Source organism: Haliaeetus leucocephalus, unplaced genomic scaffold (genome assembly GCF_000737465.1).
Source record: "Haliaeetus leucocephalus isolate CR32 unplaced genomic scaffold, Haliaeetus_leucocephalus-4.0 Scaffold536, whole genome shotgun sequence".
Taxonomy (NCBI): Eukaryota; Metazoa; Chordata; class Aves; order Accipitriformes; family Accipitridae; genus Haliaeetus; species Haliaeetus leucocephalus.
In genome coordinates, this window is record NW_010972972.1 from 6,328,970 (window position 1) to 6,347,191 (window position 18,222).

The following is an 18,222-nucleotide window of genomic DNA, read 5'->3' on the forward strand; positions in this document are numbered from 1 at the left end:
AAAGGCTGGTTTGCCTTTTCCAGCAGCACGCCAGGGCTGGGAGAATGACCCTACCCCCCTCCCCCCCAAAAAAAGGCGAGGGAGGCCTGAGCCCTGCTGTGATCAGACCCCATAGGGGCGGTTTATTGGAAGCGTCACTAAGGCACAACAGGAATCGCTGCATCCTCTGGTCTTCGAATCAGTTCCACCTGCTCACGCTGCTCGCCTTGTTCCCGCTGCCGCCACTGGGAAGCGATGCTCTTCCCTCCTGGAAAACCTATAAGCTTTTTTTTCTTCCTCCCTCAACTCCCCTCTGGAAACCTCCGTTTTTCCACATTTCTCCACAAACATTGTCATTTGTCCTTTCATCTCGCTGGTCCCTCTCGGGGGGATCCCCATCGGGTTGGGGGTGTGCAGCGTCGCTGCTCCTTTGCCGCTTCAGCAATTAATATAATTTACTCCTGTGTCTCACCAATGCTGGCGAGAGGGGCTGGGGTGGGATGGGGGTCAGGATTGGGCCGGCCGGGCCAGCACCGCGACACGCTGCAGCTGCTCGTAGGAGACAAACATCACCACGTTCCAGGAGCCGAGCCGCAGGAAGGAGGGGATGAACCTGCGCCAGGAAAAGCAGCGCTGGAGGGGACGTCACGGGGACACCCCTGCGGTCCCCAACGCCCTGCCTGGCGCTCCGGTGGCGGCACATGGGTTAGGATGTTTGGATGATGCTGCAGTGTGAAGCAAAGCCGGCCCACGCCAGTGTCCGTGCGCATCGTTGCGCTGAGTTTGGCAGTGCTCAGTAGGGGCACGTCCCCAAACTCACCCCTTGTAGAAGCCGGCGAGGCCGTCCTGCATCAGCAGGGCCAGGAAGCAGCTGAGCACATTCCGGTACTGCCCGGGACCGGCGTTCATGTACCGTGTCTTCACCACATCCACTGGTGACGCCACCACTGTGGCGCAGAAGCCGGCCCCGAAGGCGGCCACGAAGTGGCAGGGGACATTGTCTGTGGTGCAGAGGCAGGGGTTGAGGGTCGCGGGGACGGGGATGGCGCCCAGCTGCGTTCACCCCCCAGCCCGGCACCATCCTCACCTGTCATCAGGTGCGCCCGCAGCAGCGCATCCTTAATGAGGTCGTAGGTGACGAGCTCCCCGCAGTTGATGATGGCGTTGCGGGCGATGTTGGGCAGTGTCCCTGCACGGGAAGGTGGTGGCATTGGGGAGGGCGGTTGCATCCCCTCCTGGAGCATCCCGGATGGGTGCTCCAGCCTTGCTGTCCCCATCCCCATTTCATCCCTGTCCCCATCCTCCCCTACCTCTCCAGAGCCCACGGATGCCCTCCTCCCTGGCGATGGTGCGGTAGGCATCCATGGTGCCGCTGTACCGGCGGACGCCGTCCGGCTGCGCCCCGTTGGCCTGGAACCGTACCTTGACCACGTCGGTGGGCTGGGCGCACGTCACCGCCACTGCCCCCGTGGTGCAGCCCGCCAGCACCCGCGCTGCCAGCCCTGTGCCTGGAGAGGGCAGGCGCTGGGACCGCCGGCCCTGTGGGGACCCCCCCGGCTGCGTGGGGACCCCCAGGGCGAGGGGTCTGGGGTGGGGTGGGGGGGTTGCTTAGCAGGGGGGGCGTCTCCATGGGGGTTGTGCACCCAGGGTGGGTTGTTCACTCCCCCCTGCCCGGGGTGGGCTGCTTCCCATCGGGGTGCTCTGGGAGAGGGTCGTGCATCGGGAGGGGGGGGGTGTGCAGGGACGGGGTCCCGACCGCCTGGACACTCACTTTCGGCACCCTTGGGGGTGTAGAGCTGCTTCACCGAGTCGTACAGCCCGATGCGGATGGAGGCGAAGCTCATCTGCCGCTGCAGCCCGGCCACCAGCCCGCTGTAGAGGCTGCGGGGTCCCTCCATCCTCACCATGGTGCTCAGCGTCCCCAAAACACCGCGGTACTCCACAGTGCCGATGCTCCGGGGGATCCGCACCTCGCCTTGGATCTGCAGGATGTCAACTGCGTCACCCTGCCCTCTGCCCACACCTCCCCAAAAAACGCCACCAGCTCTGGGGTGGAGCTGGCGGGGGGGGCGGGCTGACTGTTGTGGGGTGCTCCCTCCACCTGTGGGATTTGGGGATGGGGGGGTTGGCAGATCGTACCTGCAGCCGCACTTTGGCAGTGTCCAGGGGGAAGGTGCAGAGGTCAGCAATGCAGCCAGCCACCCCGGCGCTGACAAACTTCATGGCGGCTGTCGGGGGCACCTCGGGGGGCTTCAGACCCACCATTGTGGCAGAAGGGCTGGAAGGAAAGGGGAGGGGGTTTGTGCGGAGCCAGGATGCTGCGTCGGCTTCAAGCAGGTGTCCGGTTTGGGGTTGGAGGTGACAATGTGCCCCAGTGGCTCTCGCTGGCTTCGGACAACCCCAAAAGCCAAATCCTGCCCCATTTCTGTGCCTGCATCCCTGGGGAAACTCAGGCACGGGGCTTCCTCACTCAGCTGGGGGCTGGCATGGGATTCACCACTGCCCACCCTGCCCTATCCGCCCCCCAGCCAAAATGGGGGGGTGCTTGGTGAGAGCGTCTCCCCCAGGGTGACCTGCCCAGGGCCAGGTCCCCCATGGCCTCACCGTAGGGAGTTCAGCACTATGTCCTGGCTCCTGCCTTACACCCCTCTCTGCGCAGCCATTGCCCTGAGAGCCAACTCCTTGGCCCCCCCTTTATATAGCACGCGGGAGGAGATTCCAGCAGCCGCCAGGATCAGGTGACAGTGAAACCCAGTTCCCCCAGTGGCATTTGAGCCGATGAGACTGGGGCCACCCAGCACCCATGACAGGGTGGCTGTGTTTCAGCCCTCTGCTCCCCCACAGGACTTGGGCATGGGGGGGGGAGTGTGGGGGTGTGTGTGTCCTGCCCAGACCACCAGCACCCATCAGAGTAAAGCTGTGGGGCAGCAGCACCCAACAATGCGGTCCTGCCCATTTGGTGGCAGCTGGGACCTCAGGAATGGGGGAGTCATATGGTTTTTTAACCTAAAGGCACTCTGGGAAGGACAAGATGCAGAAAACACTTGCCCAAGGCTTTAAAAGCAAGCAGTTCAGAGGCAGAGCAGCACCGAACACTGCCCCCCGCCCCCTTTGCCCCTGGCACGGACCACGCAGCTGGAATTCATCCCAGGCAGCTGCCAAGCTTGTCGGCGGGATTTCCTCTGCACGGTGCAACGTGTCCCCCAAGCTCACATGGACCAGCCGGAGGGCAGGGGCCACGCGCGTGGCTCGGAGGTAAATCCCTCCCGTGTTTGTGCTCTGCATGATGAAAACCATGATGCCCTTTCACGTGTGGCCGTGTGCTGGGTCTGTGGTCAAGGGGAAGGTGCTGCCAGGAGGGACAGGGCTCAGGATGAGGCTGGAGGCCAAGGGTAGGGTGACAGCTCAAGGAATTCCCCTTTTCCTCCTTTTTCTTAAAACTCAGTGTGTTTAACCCTTCATGCTATTTAGCACTACACACACGTTCGCAAGAGATTGCACGTCCCCGTTGACGTGTAGAAAGCTTCCACTCTTGCGTGCGAGCTCGCCTTGCGCACGAGCACACAGGAGGGATTTCAAGCTGGTTTGATACCCTGAAGTCACCTTTGCTCCCTTGATCGGGCTCCAGGCAGAAGCACATCTGGCGCTGACACCCCTCTCCGGCTGGCGGCTGTCATGTTTTCCTGGCTGGCTGGACCGTGCTCCACCACCGACCTAAACATAAGAGAAAGAAGTTGTTTATCTCACACCCTAAATATAACGCGAGTCAACATCGTCTCCTCCCCTATAACCGTGTTCCCGACCCAGCCAGCATCCCACCTGGGTTTTTGGGGACACTCAGGACACATGTTCACATCCTGACCCTCGCCCAGCAAGGGGATGCATTTGCAGGAGAGAGGATGGGGGCTGCTGAGGCTGCGAGGGGCAGCTTGCAGGAGGCTCAGAGCTCTGCAGGCAGCGTGCAGGAAGGGCAGAAGGGATTTTACCACTGGGGTCTAACCCAGCACAGGCAAGTTGTGTGTTAATGCATTTAGGATTTCCTCTGTGAAAAACAAAACCGCAGAGATGGGAGGAAAAAGGGATGCTGACACTTTGGTTCCTTAAATCCTCAATTCAAAGCGTGGTTTGAAAAGCAGCTCTAATTTGGAGCATTCGCTCGCCTCCGAGATCCGATTCGTTCCATGTGGGCTGCACTATACAGCGGTATTCCATTACTTTGCAAAGCAGTGACCTTTACATCTGCCCCTGGCCACACCATCTTCCAGGAATCATTTCCATGATGTTCTCTCCCGCTCGTTACTGGAGGCTCTTGGGGGAAGGAGTCCCGTCCACCTGTTAATGACAAGCTCGTGACCTGGCAGCGGGACAATTTGCACCAGCCGACAAGAAACCAAGGGAATTTTATTGAAACACAAACACTGGAGAGCAGTACAAAAATAACTTAGCTCGGTTCGCATCAAAGTCTGTTATCCAAAAGGTACCTGACATAAAAATGTACAAAAATAATTTAGAATATAAAAGTTCCATATTTCTAGTAAACCCCTTTTGTACACACATCAGTATTTTACAGTATCCTTGGCCTGTATTTACACAAGCACCTTGAGCACATACATTCCTCTAGAATCAGAAAATTACACTTCCCACCAACTATTTTCGGAAGGTCACTGGGGGAGGGAGCTCATCTTCCCTCCCCATCCACAGCACACGCCAGCAGGGAGGCAACAGTTCTCTGCTTGCCGATGGGATGGCAAATTTCTCACGTTCTCCATCCTTTGGCTGAAGTAAAAGGAGCTGTCTCAAAATGGGATGCTTTGTGTTTACTCAAAAAAAAAAAAAAAGGTTAATGAATTTCAAATGAATAAATCCCCAAAATGGATTATCTGGAGACCAGATAACAGCTCATCAGTTACCCGAAGTGTTGAGACTCAGTGGGGACTTGCCCTTGCAAGACACAAAGTCTCTCAGCTCCCCTTGGTTGACCACCAGGCTTTAAGTCTCTCTAATGGGATACCAATTAGGCAAATTAAAAATCAGATCCTGAAACCTATGGCTTCCATCTCCTCTTCCCTGGAGGCCCCAGCATTGCTGATGCGTCAGGCTGTGTCTCGGGAAGCAGCCGCTGCAGGCAGCCTCTCGCCAATGCTATTCCTTCTTGGACAGCTGAGCAGAGAAGATCCTGGCGATTCTTTTGGTTTCCTCTTCTGAGAGATCGGCCGCGGGCCTGGGACGATTCGGCCTTCGGTACGGGATCCCCCCTGGCACTGCTCTGCTTCTGCTCTGCGGAGAGAAGGAACAAGACGTTAGAGCCCTGCCAGTTCTGCCCCGCGCCTGTTTTCTGATTGTGGCAAACCACGGCATCATGCAGCGTGCAAGGAGTTGGACACACAGGAAAAAACCCTCATGATGTGTTTTCTGTTGCTCACTGGTTCTCCTCGGAGGATTTTTTTTCTCTTGTTCCGCACGCTGAGAGACAACTGTTTGGAAAAAGACCTGTTTGCTCCAACTGTTTGGAAAAAAATCCACGATGATGAAATATTTCCCTGCCCAACACAATATTAGGTGCTGCAATGCTATTCTTTCTCAATGCTGCAGAAAGCAAAAGCTGAAGACCAAAATTAGAAAGGTCCAAGCCACACAGTTTGACTCTGGCAAGTGAACTCTGAATTTGTGAATCTCTATCCTCAGCCAAAGTCATCTTGTATAAAGCCAAAAGGAATTACACCAGTGTGTTCACTGGGCTCTGATTCTCTGAATTTTGGTTTTCGACTATTATTTTATTTTTAATTTGCAGAACCACCTTGCAATGGAGAGGAAAGGCTCCTACAAAACAAATCCAAGCCTGCTGACAAACTAGATGGGCCGGTCTCAGTTGCCTGCAGGGACCCCTAAGCAGCGGAAGCCCATGAGATGAAAACCACCATTTTAAGCATTTTAACATCATCCTTGGTTTGCATGCATCCTCCCAGCAGTCAGGCTTTCTCCCAGGGCAGATAATTTCAGCGTTCAAAGAAACTCGCATTTCTCCCCAACTAGTTTAGAGCCAGGTTGTGCCTGTGAAACACCGAGAAAGGAGAAATCCGGCCTCAGCTGCCTTTAGAGGCTGAAGCAAGCGGTGCTCATTTAGGACATGCTGCTCATTAGCTGCAGGGCCAGGACAGTCTGCTGGCAAGCAGGGTTGATTTGGAAAGCCAATACGATGGTCCGGCCTTTCCCCTACATCGCTGGGCTGCTTCTCCATCCCAGCCGGGCTCAGCCTCGCTGGGCACAGTCGTGGTGGAAAGGTCTCCTGAGGTGATCAGCTCCCTCCCATGAGAAACGGCACCAGGATCCTGTTCATGTGCGCTCCCCGCTTTGATGTGCACTGTTTGGGGGGGGGGGGAATGGCTTTTTTAGGAATAAGTGGGTTTGGAGATTTCTTGTGTTTGGTTACCTGCACTTTACAGGCTCAGATGATAAGCACATTGAGTATTAGCCCTGCGACGGCATTGCTGGTGAAGACCCTTATGGGAAAACAGTCTGCAGATAAAAAACACACCCTGATCTATACATCCTGTGTTTGCTAGAGCCAGGGCAAAGCACAAGAGGCTAACTGTAAGCTAATTTAACACCAGCTACAATTTCTGCAAACAGACAAGACCACGAGAGGCTGTAACCACAGACCAAGATTTCCTAATGGACCATTTTCAGATACGCTGACCCAGCCTGCTCCTGCGCAGCCAGATTTGGGAGACAGATCAATGCTCACAAAGATGATGGTTTTGGTCGCTGGCTGGCTGGTTAATAAAAAGGATGACAAGGGTGGGAACAGCTCGCGTGGTTTCACATCCAACAGTGCAGAAAAGGCTTCCAACAAGCTAACCATAAATTCCTATACCCTAAATACCATCTCCTAGTTTCATTGGGCTAATTGTGTAAATTATGTGAATAGTGCTGCAAAAGACTTCAAACTGTATCCAGGAAAATGCTATGGCTTGTAGTAATTTAAAACAGTGCCCACAATTATCATACTGAAAAATATACATCTATATTTATGAGAATCCTTGCTTTGTTTTTCTTTCTCCTTAATGCTGCTCTAGGATGATTTTTCCTAAAGCAAAATGTAAGACGCCGAGAGAGATTAAATGCAGACCTGGCAACATTAGGAGCTTAAAAACCACAAGAGAGAGATGCTTGTTGGACAAACCAACTCCTTTTGACAGCATATTCTGCTCAAGGTTGTCCAGAGAAGACCCTGTCAGTAGCTTATTCTTCCCATACTGTTTTCTGTGCCAACTGTCTATGAAACAGCTGAAACATGAGTATTGGCTGGAGACGGACAGTAACCAGCTCACGCTGGCTCTGTGCTGGCCCCTGATCTTTGTACAGCATTCGTAAGCAGTTAATAGAGAAAAAATGTTCAAAGTGAAAGCTCAGAGGACTGGTAAAAGGGTTCTGGTTTTAGTGCATCAAGCAGCATTTGCTTCTGAACACCAGTTTTATATATTTGCAAAGAACCGGTATGGATCGCCCTATCCCTTGGCCCAGGAAGGTCTGTAACTGTAACAAAAACAAAAAAACAAGGAAATTCTGGCTCTTAAATCTGATACACTGGCCAAATGGCAGCTAGACAACCCTGCGATGCTTCTCTGCACCGGCACTGTACTTCAGAAACTCTCCTTTCCTTCCAGTTGCGATGTTGTTTGTCCTGTTCTACCCTGGAGGAGGCTATACCACTAACATACCTAAAAAAGATTGTCTGAACAACTACGTGCATGTGAAAAGCTTGCAGGAACTAACTGCAATATTAAAACCGAGGCAGGTTTACACTGTAGCAATGGCTCCCTATCAAATTCTCCAAACCATCCAATTAACCCTATTTCAAAGGGTCACGAAACTGCACTTCCTACCTCTCACAATTCCCCTCTCACGCATACTTGTCCTACACACATCTTCATGCACAGCTGGGAACTGAGAGACAGCAACTCACATTTTGAATGCAAGAAATAAACACAGATGGCTTTCACTGACCCAACAGGACATTTCTAACAAATTTCAGTGAGAGCAGCTGCATGTCCTGCAACTCAGAAGAGAAGGTAACATATCATGTGGGAAAAGATAAAGGAAAATAGAACCAAACTACCTTAAGAATCCCAGACCCACCTACCATCCCAGAGGCAGCACAGCTGAGTATTTGTGCAGAAATGAAACGACGGGTTTTTTTGGCTTGCACAAACCCAGTGACCCAAACCAGCTGTAAAATAATCTTACCCTCTAAATGAGAAATTAAATGAGATTTTCTCTTTTGTTCTTAGAGTTAACAATCCAGAGGTGCCACAGTACTTCTCCTGCCTCAAGTGAAGCCAGGGGCATGTCACAAACCGAATTGTTCCTGATCAACTCTGGTCGGCCAAAGAGGCTGCTGCAGAAAATACTGCCCCTCGCTCGCATTTTGCCGTCAGTGCAATAACATACCTTGAAAGAGCACTGTACTCTAAAAGCGAAAATACCACAGAAGAGCAGGTGTCTGCTGCTATCAGATGACACCGAGGCGACGGATAACAGTTCACATGCTCCGGACTGTCAGTAAACAAGGTGTGTTTGGAAAACATACTGCTTGCATACTGTTTCAGATAGAAGTGGCTAAAATACTCCTCCCTCCAATTTTCATACCACCATGTCTATTTGCAGCAACGCAGAGGTGTGAAGAGGCATGTATCTATCCAAAGGACCTTCCTAAAAATGAACTTCCAGCTGTGGGAAAGGTTTAGCAGCATTTCTTGCTGCTATTCTACAGGCACAGGTGTGAACCAAAATGAGAGAAGTTTAAAACCACATTTAACACTCCCAGCTCACACAGATGATCAGAAGCCTTACGAAATTACACTTGCAGGTTTAGTTTCACTGACAGTTTTGGGATATGGCTATAGGAAAGAGCTACACTTCTATACTTACATCTGTATAAAGCTATTTTTCTTTGAAATATGCAAATTCCTCACACACATAACATTTAGCAAGACATTCTAGCCTCAATGCTGCATTTTTAAGATGTTCCTTTGATACATCAAACAGGCTGTTTCAAACAGTCAAAAATTTTAACCTTCTGCATAGTTTCGAGAGCACACAACTGAAATGTCATGTTTACACCGTTTGTTGCCTCTGAAACAGGCTTTGCCAGTTCGGATACGACCTGAGCACAAGCAGTGCTTGCCCTGGGTTTCTCCTTCTTCTAAGCCAACAGAGTCACACACTCCAAGTGTCTGATGCTCAGCCATGAAGCGCACACATTTAATCAGAAAGGTACAAGAGGAAAGAGGACTTGCACACAGAAGATCATGCTTCACTTTTCTTTTTATAGAAATGGCAGCGATACGGCAGGACAGTTAAACCAGCCAAGGATTATCTAATTGCTGTGTTCCAGGGATTGGAGTAAAGCAAACAGATTTATTAGCATTTTATACATCTTGGGGTGTGTATGTTGCTTATTTCAAGGTCAAAGAATTCTGGTAACCAAGGCAGAGAATGTTTCAGCCCTGTGGCTCAGCAAGTTTAATGGCTAGTTTTGTTTGCACACAGTGATGAAGGAGTGAAAACAGATCTGTGTTAATAGGCTACAACCTACCCCTGGAGTGACCTTGCACCTACTTCTGCTTTCTGGACAGGAAAAGGTTTGTATGAAATCACAGACCACAGCCAGCAACTCCGAAATGGATGCGAAGAACACAGCCACCTTTTCTTTTTTTTCTGATTGTGAAAATGAAAGACAACATCAGCATTTCTGTTCAGCAGGTTCGGAGGACAAATTTAGCGAGTCAAAGCCTTAGCTCTGTTCTCTGGGTAAGCTGAGTAAGGAAAAAGAAGAGCTTTAGTGGCTGCGACTGAAATGGGAGCAGATCAAGAAGCAGCATTACAACCAAGAAAGGATGTTTGGACCGTTGCTAGCCATCTGTATTTTTAGAACAGATAAAAGCCTGTTATTCTGAATCCGCCTAAGTCTGTGTTATAAAAGTGTTATTTATAATTTACACTGAAGTTAGATCTATGTATATACAAATATTAATTATTCTGAGTAAAACTGGTTTCCATATAAGTTTCCTATCCTTTTGGAATATTCATAGAGGTGAGGGGGGGGGAAATCACAATATTCTAATGAAAAGTTTATTAACTCTCCAATTTTTTGAATACTTCCTCCTGCCCTGCAAAAACCCAGCTTCATTACCAGTAGACTGGGCCAATTCTGAAAGGCAGCAAGCCTTAATATCGGTTTCCCAGCCAGCATCTCATTAGAATCACATTTAAATGTTTTTACCCTAGCATATGATTGCCCCAAACCCTGACCAGAATCGATGTTGCAGTGCCCTCTGTGTGAAACACACACCTAGAGAGATTAAGTTTTTGCCTTGAAAAATCACCGACAGTATATAAAACAACATGGAACGTATGAACGCAGTAAAGGCAAAGAGGGAGGAGAAGGGAGGCCAGGGGCAGCAGTCAGAAATAAGATTTGGATAGTAATCTGGGCCACCTACACAATGGCTCAGACTGATTTAAAAAATAGTTGTAGCTTTACAGTAAATACGATAGTGTTGGATGCCGTTAAGTTCAGCCATGAACTTGGATAATTTTCCCTAAGTTGAATCAGGAACTGCCTGGAGATGGGCTACGAGGAGAAAAATGGAAAGCTGATCACTGAACTTGTAAAGCATCAGAAGTTGAACCAGGACTTATGGATCAGACAGGACAGCAGGTGACCAGTGTGGAAGAGGAGAGCTGGGAAAGACCTCAAGAACTGGAAGCCTGAGTCTGATGGAATGGAGAAAAAAGGTAAAAAAATTTCCCATTTCATGAGGGTCTGCAAAACTCAGGTCCCTGGAAGGTGACCACAGCATCCAGGCTAAGGCTTGAGCTGCTGCAGCACCTTCTCAGATCCCCATGCCCTCACAGCATGAGCTGAGAAAACCCTTTTGTCTCAAAATGCTGCCAGCTCACTTGACGTGGCTGCCCGCTTCGCCTCCTAGCTGTTTCTTTATCATTTTGCGTAGGAAGACAGGGAAACTGGGGAGTCAGACAAGACAGGGAGAGGAGGCAGGAACACTAGGGAGGCCAGGAGAGAGGTTTGCCAGCTGCCACGTGAGCGAGAGGGGACTGCTGATCTTCAGACGAGAACAGCTCCAATTTCAGCCTTGCTGTCACGCTCTGTGTTTGCTGAACGGCACAGAAACCAAACAAACCCAGATTTAGAAACTGATGTTCTTAAGGCTAATTAAGGACAAAATTATGAGAAAGCAGTTTTCCTGAACTCTGTTTTACCATTGGCATAAACTTCTTGTTTTTCATACAGGGTGTTTGATGCTGGGGGCACAACACGAGGCACAACTGAGTCCTGTCTCAACAGACCCCTACAAGTGCTACAGTGAAGGATTAGCTGTAGCTAATCCTGGAATTAAGCTGGTTTAAGGTCAGCTATATCCAAATAGTGCTAATATTCTCCCTAATTATTAACCACTTTCAGGAGTGTGTTTCTAGCCACTAAGCTTAGCACTGCGGAGAGAGGGAATTCAAGTAAAGATGGTTTTAATATCAAACCGTAGGTTTGAGTGATGATTTGCAGATGCACAGAAAGACGTGGTGCTTCCACAGGAAGAACCAGAGCTAACTCTGCAGAGAAAGCAAAACTCAGAAGTGGGGGCATGACAGCAAGATAGAGGGGAAGGGGGTATCAGTGACAGAGGCAAACACAGAGAATTTGAAGGAGATTCCAGAGGAGAAACACATCTGAGATTCTGCTTCTGATTTAATCCAAAATATTTAGACACAGCATGAAAAGTATGCTTAACAAACACTAAGACACACTGCAGTCTAGGTGCTATAATCAAGATACATCTTAGGATCCTTAAAGCATACTATGCCCAAGACTCCCTCATAGAGGTCTCTGCTTTCATCAGGAATAAGTTTCAAGGGCTTTAGGAGAAGATAATGTTAAGTAAATCAGAAGAAAAATAATTTTTACAACACGAATCAGCAAAAAGTCAGGTATATTACCTGAGCTGTAAACACGTTCATTAATTTAAAGTAGTTTCCATTACTTCAGCACTATTAGATCCTGCCTGTTTCTGTTCTATTTAATCAAACAAGCTGTTTCTAATTACATAAATGTTCCTTACAGCATTTGTTTCATAGGTCATAAGGAGGGGAACCAACACATTATCTTTTCTGGGAGTGGTAAACAAACAGCCCAGCTGCTGCAGTGCCCAGGTCCACATCAACATCCGCAGCAAAGCTATGGCTGGAAAAGAATAATATGTAGACCTCAAAACAACTGAGCCACAAACCTCTTGCAGTAAATTGATGTTTATGCACATAAAACCACCTATGAAACAGCAAGCAATCAACAGCGTTCCGGTATGAGGAACGATCACTCCAACTATTTTACTATTCCCTCCATCAAAGAACAGTTACTTGATACCTCTCAAGGAGAGGCTCTCTTGCTGCAAACTCCCTCATTTCACCCTGACCTAAAAGATATAAATTGGAGTCATAATTACAAGTTACAGCTTGTGTCCTCAAAATTAGGCACCTTACCTCCCATTAAAGCACAGAGAAGTGTGGAGTGAGCACCTGCCACTTCTACTGACCCCAATGGAGAAGAGCAACATTTGCCATTGTATATAGACAAACCGGTTAACATAAATGCATAAGTATCACCGACGACGCAGCCATGAATGTTAAAAATGATTCTCACAGAGAGAAGAGGTATCAGAAAGATTCTCTTTGACTTGATTTGGAAACCATCACTTCTAACCTGAGCGCAGACAGGCAAAGAAAGGGAGAAGTACTTTTGTTCCTGCTTTGACAAACAGACTCTGTTAAGCTAGGACAATAAAGTAAAGGATGTCCCATACTTACTTTCAGAGCTGCAGAAGGATGAGAAGAAATGCTGAGCAGTCTCATGGAGGCTTCCATCTGCTGGGGTGGAAGGAAGAAGTTGGGAACAACAACAGGATCAGATCTGAGCAGAACTGTTAAGGAACAACCTTTGGCAGCGTGTAGTTGCACAGAGCTCCACAGGAGCTGCAGATTTGGAATGCCTCACTGTAACAGCTGTTAATGGATCCCAGATGCTGAATCTCATTCATTTAATCAATATTCTATCATTCTGAACACTTGTTTCTCTCACCTGGCCTCACAGAGCATGGACACCAACTTGCTTTACAGTAATAATTCACATGTTTGTAGAGTACTTCATCCTGAAAAAATTCCAACACGACTTAGTGAAACTGAATGTGAGATTTGGGATCTGTGCAAGAAACGTGGCAAGTGTTTTAAATGCAAAATAAACTATGTTTCTTTTAATACAGAAGAAACACAAGAGCTATAATAGTGCCAACATGGGGGGAAAAAAATGCAAGACAACATGTTGAAACTACCCAAAATGAAATAACTCTCATGGATCACAGAATATATTGGTTACAAATGGTAAGGAAGTCATCACTACGCTGCGCAAAACACAACATGACAAGGTCTTCCACTACCTTCCCAGGTCATCAATTCTAGACTCATTTCCCAGGGAAGAGCTCCACACGGTGAATTTCTTTCCTGAGGCCAGTCAGATTCTAACCAAGAAATAAGACAGGCTCCTTGAATACAATGTGTGCTTAAGAAAAGAGAAAAGAAGGATACAAAACAATTTTTGGTTTGGCAGGCTTTTCTAACTCTTCCAGTGGGTCTTCACTACTGTCATCAGAAAAGCTTTCACTGTTTCCTTCCGAGCCTGCTTGGGCTGATACACTCTTAACACAGATCTCATCGGAACCACTTTCTTCCTCATCTTGACAATCTTCACCTACAACCTCACTGTTTTCCTCCTTCTCTCTTTCTGTGTTTTTTGCATTGGTTAAACCAACATCTGGTGGAAATTCCAGTAGTTCTTTGGAGACTGCATGAAACTCTAAATTTTGCTCTACAGGTTTAGTGTTAAATGCTCTGTCCCAATCACAATTTCCATTTTCTACATGGCCATTGGCTGTTCGATGCACTTCTGACAAATTAGTAGGCTGAAACAGCTCTTTATCCGTTGTTTCTGTGCCACTACTCAAGCTTTGAAAGCCTTCTGTTACTGCCCAAGCCTGGAGGCTAACGCACGGGCTGAGGGCGGTGAGCGTGCTTTGGTTGTCACCTTGTAGTATGCCAGAGAAGGTGCTGCTCCGTCTGCTGTTTCCTGTTTGGAAACAATCTATATCCACCAAGCGCTGATCTTCAGGCCCCAAGTCTATGGGCTGCTGGTCAGCAGCCTGCTCCACTTCAGATAGCACACTGGACCAGGGACTAGTTTTGTCTGTTATGGTTGTTATTTCGTTAAGAGTTCGTGGTTCTATAACGTCTTCTTCATATTCTTCTTCACTGTGTGGCTGGACGGCAAAAGCACCTTCATCTTCCTGGATGTAGTCCATTGGCAAAGGATGCTCATCTTCAGGGACGGCCTGGTCTAGAAATTCATGCAACATGTGTCTCTCAAACACAGATCTCCCAAAAGAGCATGGCTGCTGCGTATCACTGCAAACGCTGGGTGAGTCCAACTCAAGTTGGCCTTGACATACTTCAGGTCTGGCTTCTTCATCCTTCTGGCTGGGTGCATACGTAGCACCCAGCTTTCTGCTGCTGTCTTGATGCACATTAGAAGATTCTTTACTATTTTTAGTTATAGTCTGTAAGTCTGATTAACAGAAAACAGCATCAGTAAATGCACAGAACAACAACTCACCTTTTACCTGATTTATTTGGGCTTTCTGCAGAAAATCAGGTATGTAAGAATGGTTAGGAGTTAAACATGCACAGCTTTGTCAAACACTCTGCTGATGTGATCACATTCTGCTCTCTACTATTGACAAGGCCAGGAGACAAGGACAGAAATGCTAATGAAAAAAGGAAATGTTCAGGATGAAATACTGGGAAATAAGTAGAAATACCTACATCAATATAAAGAAAAAAAATTGGGACAGTGAAAATACTCTGATATACAGAGTACACCTAAAGCAAATGGAAAAAATTCCTATTGCTTGGAGTGGCTAAAAACAGTGGACAGATCAGACCACATGGGGAAGGAGAGAGGAATAATCTAGACAGGAAAGACAGATAATCTTACCACCTTTTCCTCTCATAGCTTCCCCAGTTTAATGTAGGGGCCCAGAAGACACAGTTCCTACTGATATTCTCCAGCTTTCAGTTCAATTTACCAACTCGAATCAAATGACAGACAATTAAATATTTGTAAAACAGAAATTCACTCAAGGCTATTGCTCAGTTGTGGTGGTAAAATTGTAGAGTCTGAAAACAGAGAGCTGCCTGTGCTCCTAACACAGGCTCTGAAAAAAGGTGATTGGATTAGGAGCCTAACATCAATAAAATCTATACAATCCTGAGAATCTCTGGGGATTTTACAAATTCTTTAAATAGCCACAGTCACCTATTTTTGGTTCCTAGTTAGCAGATCCTATTCATTTCTTGCATTCTTTGAGAAATTAGTTCACCACTATTAGGTTAAATGGCAACCTACTGCTACTGCGAGGCAAGAGAAAAAGTCTTGCTATAAGGTAATGGTGGAGAAGATTTGGAAAAGGAGGAGTTTGAGACAGATTGTAGAGGACAGCATGTAAAGAAGCAGTAAACTGATGAGAAGGGGAACAAAAAGAGCAAAACCCTGGAGAAGAAAAAGAAACAAAATGAGAAGATCAAGGTGGTGATATAAGAATGGCAAGTTCTGGCATAATAGAAACGTGCCCTTCAACTCCATCTCTTGAAAGCGCTGCTTCCCTGTAGGTAGCCACAGGCAGAAACAGCACTGAATAACTTTTCAACTGGCAGCGCTCTGAGCCACGGTTTATTCTCTACTCTGATAAACTATTTTAAAAGGACCAGCATGGATTTGATTTCCTAGTCATTTTGCTACTCACAGCACCTTTGGTATGAGATCAGAGTGGCATGAACAGTTAAGCTAACATTAAATTAACTGCAGCCAGTGAGCGGTCTAGTGCTGAGATGAAGAGCGGTTACAACAGAGCTGTTAGAAATGCCAGGCAGAGTGAAAAAACGTACATCTGAAAACAAGGTGTACAAAGAGATATGGTTTACCTTCCCTGTTGTGTCATACTCCATCCTTATTAAGGATGTCATTCTGTGTCCAACAGCACTAACGATAGGGAAAAATAATTGTGCTGATGCCTCTAAAAGAGGAAATGTATTGAAGGTGATAAACAGAAAAGAAGCTGCTCACTAAGAGCTTTGTCTTACATATCCTAAAAAAGCCTTATTTTAGCTATTCATCATAGGGCATAAATTTCACCTGAAAACAGAGATATGCCAGTTCCTATTAGCAAAGAACCACAGACTCAGCTCTGTACCCTTCTGTGGATTGCTCTTCTGCAAGACCTCCCTTCTTCTGCTGAACAGACATTGGAATTTAAGGAGAATTTAGGCTATCTAGAGAGGGCCCTAACTCCCACCTAATCTTCCTTCTGAATGTTTCAGTTCAACACTACCATTACTGACAGGAGTTTGAAAGTCTCTCTGAAGCATTCTCCCAACAGACCAACACATGCTGATTACCGACACCAGGAACTGGTCCCGATTACGCAAGAAATTTCAAGATACTTTAAGGCAGCTTCTGACAAAAAAATCCAAACCAAGTGACAACTTACCATTGATTAGGCTGCTGACCTGACACACCAATTGACTAGATTTTTCCAAAAGATGGCATCCATTGGGATCCTCTTCTCTGCTCATCGAGCCCCGATGATCACTCTCCCGCTCCTCACGACTTGGTTTGGATGCGTTACCATAACTGAAGTCAGGAAAAGACCTGGTCAGCTTCTGACTGAAGTATCTTTGAACCTCATCCAGCTCACTCAAGTTTTTTCTGTAAGCAGTGGTAAGAAATTTGGTAAGAGAAAAAAAAGCCTGCAGCAGATTGGTTCTATTGGTTCTGTCTATTGTTCCAGACAACAGTGTGTAAACATGCAAATACAAGATTAAGGTTTAGTATTGAAAAATAGATCAGTAGGTAAGTGTTCATGTTGCTCTGTCTAAGTAAAAGGACAACACTTACTAAAGAATAAATGCTGAATCAGCTATGAATAAATTTAGGCTGGAAGTTAAAAAAAAGAGCTAGTTTTAAACTTACTTAATCAAAGAAGGTTGGATTTGAGATGGCCTTCCAACAGAAGTCATAAAGGCAAGGATATTAATTGCCTTTATGACTGAGCTTGATAAAAATCTAAGGATTTCTACCTGCTTAAGATCTAAGGATTTTATGATATATTGCTTGTGGTAGCACGGGAAGGGATGGAATAACTCAGAAAGTCTCTTTCAGTCCTATATTCCTACGGATAATAAATATTATTCTTCTAAAATTTATACCTGATTTAAACCTAGAGTCTAGTCAAGAGAAAAGTGCTTCCAGTAAGGAGAAAAGCATCCTGTTGGGAAAGGAAATCCTGCTCCATGCATCACGAAAATGCTTACAGGCTTGCTCTTGAGTCTGTGAGAACCAACACAGAGGACTATTGGCTTAATAAATAGTGTGTGTTGTGTTACCGATGTACAAAGATGGACAAAGCAAAGCATTCTAACCAGATTTGAAAACACTGCTGCTGCTGTTTCACTTCAGAAACTCACAGCATCACTAGAGCACCTCAGCCCTGATGCAGAGTTCCCTGCCTAGTCCCTGCTTTTCCAATCTCATCTCATTCTGATGTAAATGACACTATCTCACTGATACCTCTTAATCATTAATATACAATTACTATATGTTTTCATTTTTACTTCCTTTAGAATTGGATGCAAGAATTCTTCACTTTCAAGCTCTGCTTTGCAAACCTAAGGCTTTGAATTACCTTGTTGGCTATATCTCTGCTTTACCTGAGAGCAGTTAGAAGAGAAGCACGCGATGACAGCGATAATGAGTCCATCTTTGCCGCCCGGTGTGCGTTGCCTTCTGCTTGCTGCAGTGATTCGTGAAATCTGCGCACATTCTGCATATGCTCTTCGTGACGAGGTGTGTGTGTTCCAGGGCGATTAATTCTGCTAGAAACAGGCCTACATTTAACAACAGAACACAGGTTGAAATCTCTAATTGTGAAAAGTCTGCCAACTAAGACTGTCCAACATCTTTAAATGCACTAAAGAGCCACCAATGGATGAAACTAGCTCTTTCAAATGTCATCAAGAATGGCATTTACTGTTTCAGATTTAGACTAAAATAAGGTAAACCGC

At 47.0% G+C, this 18,222-nt stretch overlaps 2 protein-coding genes across 2 annotated transcripts in view; both read right to left on the reverse strand.

The window, feature by feature from the left end:
* Positions 1–448: 448 nt before the first annotated feature.
* LOC104837493 (mitochondrial uncoupling protein 3-like) lies at positions 449–5,124 on the reverse strand. Its single transcript, XM_010576656.1, has 8 exons — positions 4,140–5,124; positions 3,528–3,693; positions 2,119–2,257; positions 1,751–1,961; positions 1,290–1,487; positions 1,067–1,168; positions 800–980; positions 449–592 (listed from the first exon to the last, which is right to left on the reverse strand). The coding sequence occupies exons 2-8, from the start codon at positions 3,617–3,619 to the stop codon at positions 487–489; spliced, it is 1,029 nt and encodes a 342-aa protein (XP_010574958.1). The 5' UTR covers positions 3,620–3,693; positions 4,140–5,124; the 3' UTR covers positions 449–486.
* An 8,486-nt stretch (positions 5,125–13,610) lies between these two features.
* The window catches only part of C2CD3 (C2 calcium-dependent domain containing 3), a 47,515-nt gene continuing 42,903 nt past the window's right edge, over positions 13,611–18,222 (reverse strand). The window contains exons 29-31 of the mRNA XM_010576752.1: positions 17,869–18,045; positions 16,650–16,792; positions 13,611–14,668 (exon numbers count right to left, since the gene is read on the reverse strand). Of these exons, the coding sequence (XP_010575054.1) occupies positions 13,611–14,668; positions 16,650–16,792; positions 17,869–18,045 (1,378 nt within the window). The remainder of the gene's footprint in view (positions 14,669–16,649; positions 16,793–17,868; positions 18,046–18,222) is intronic.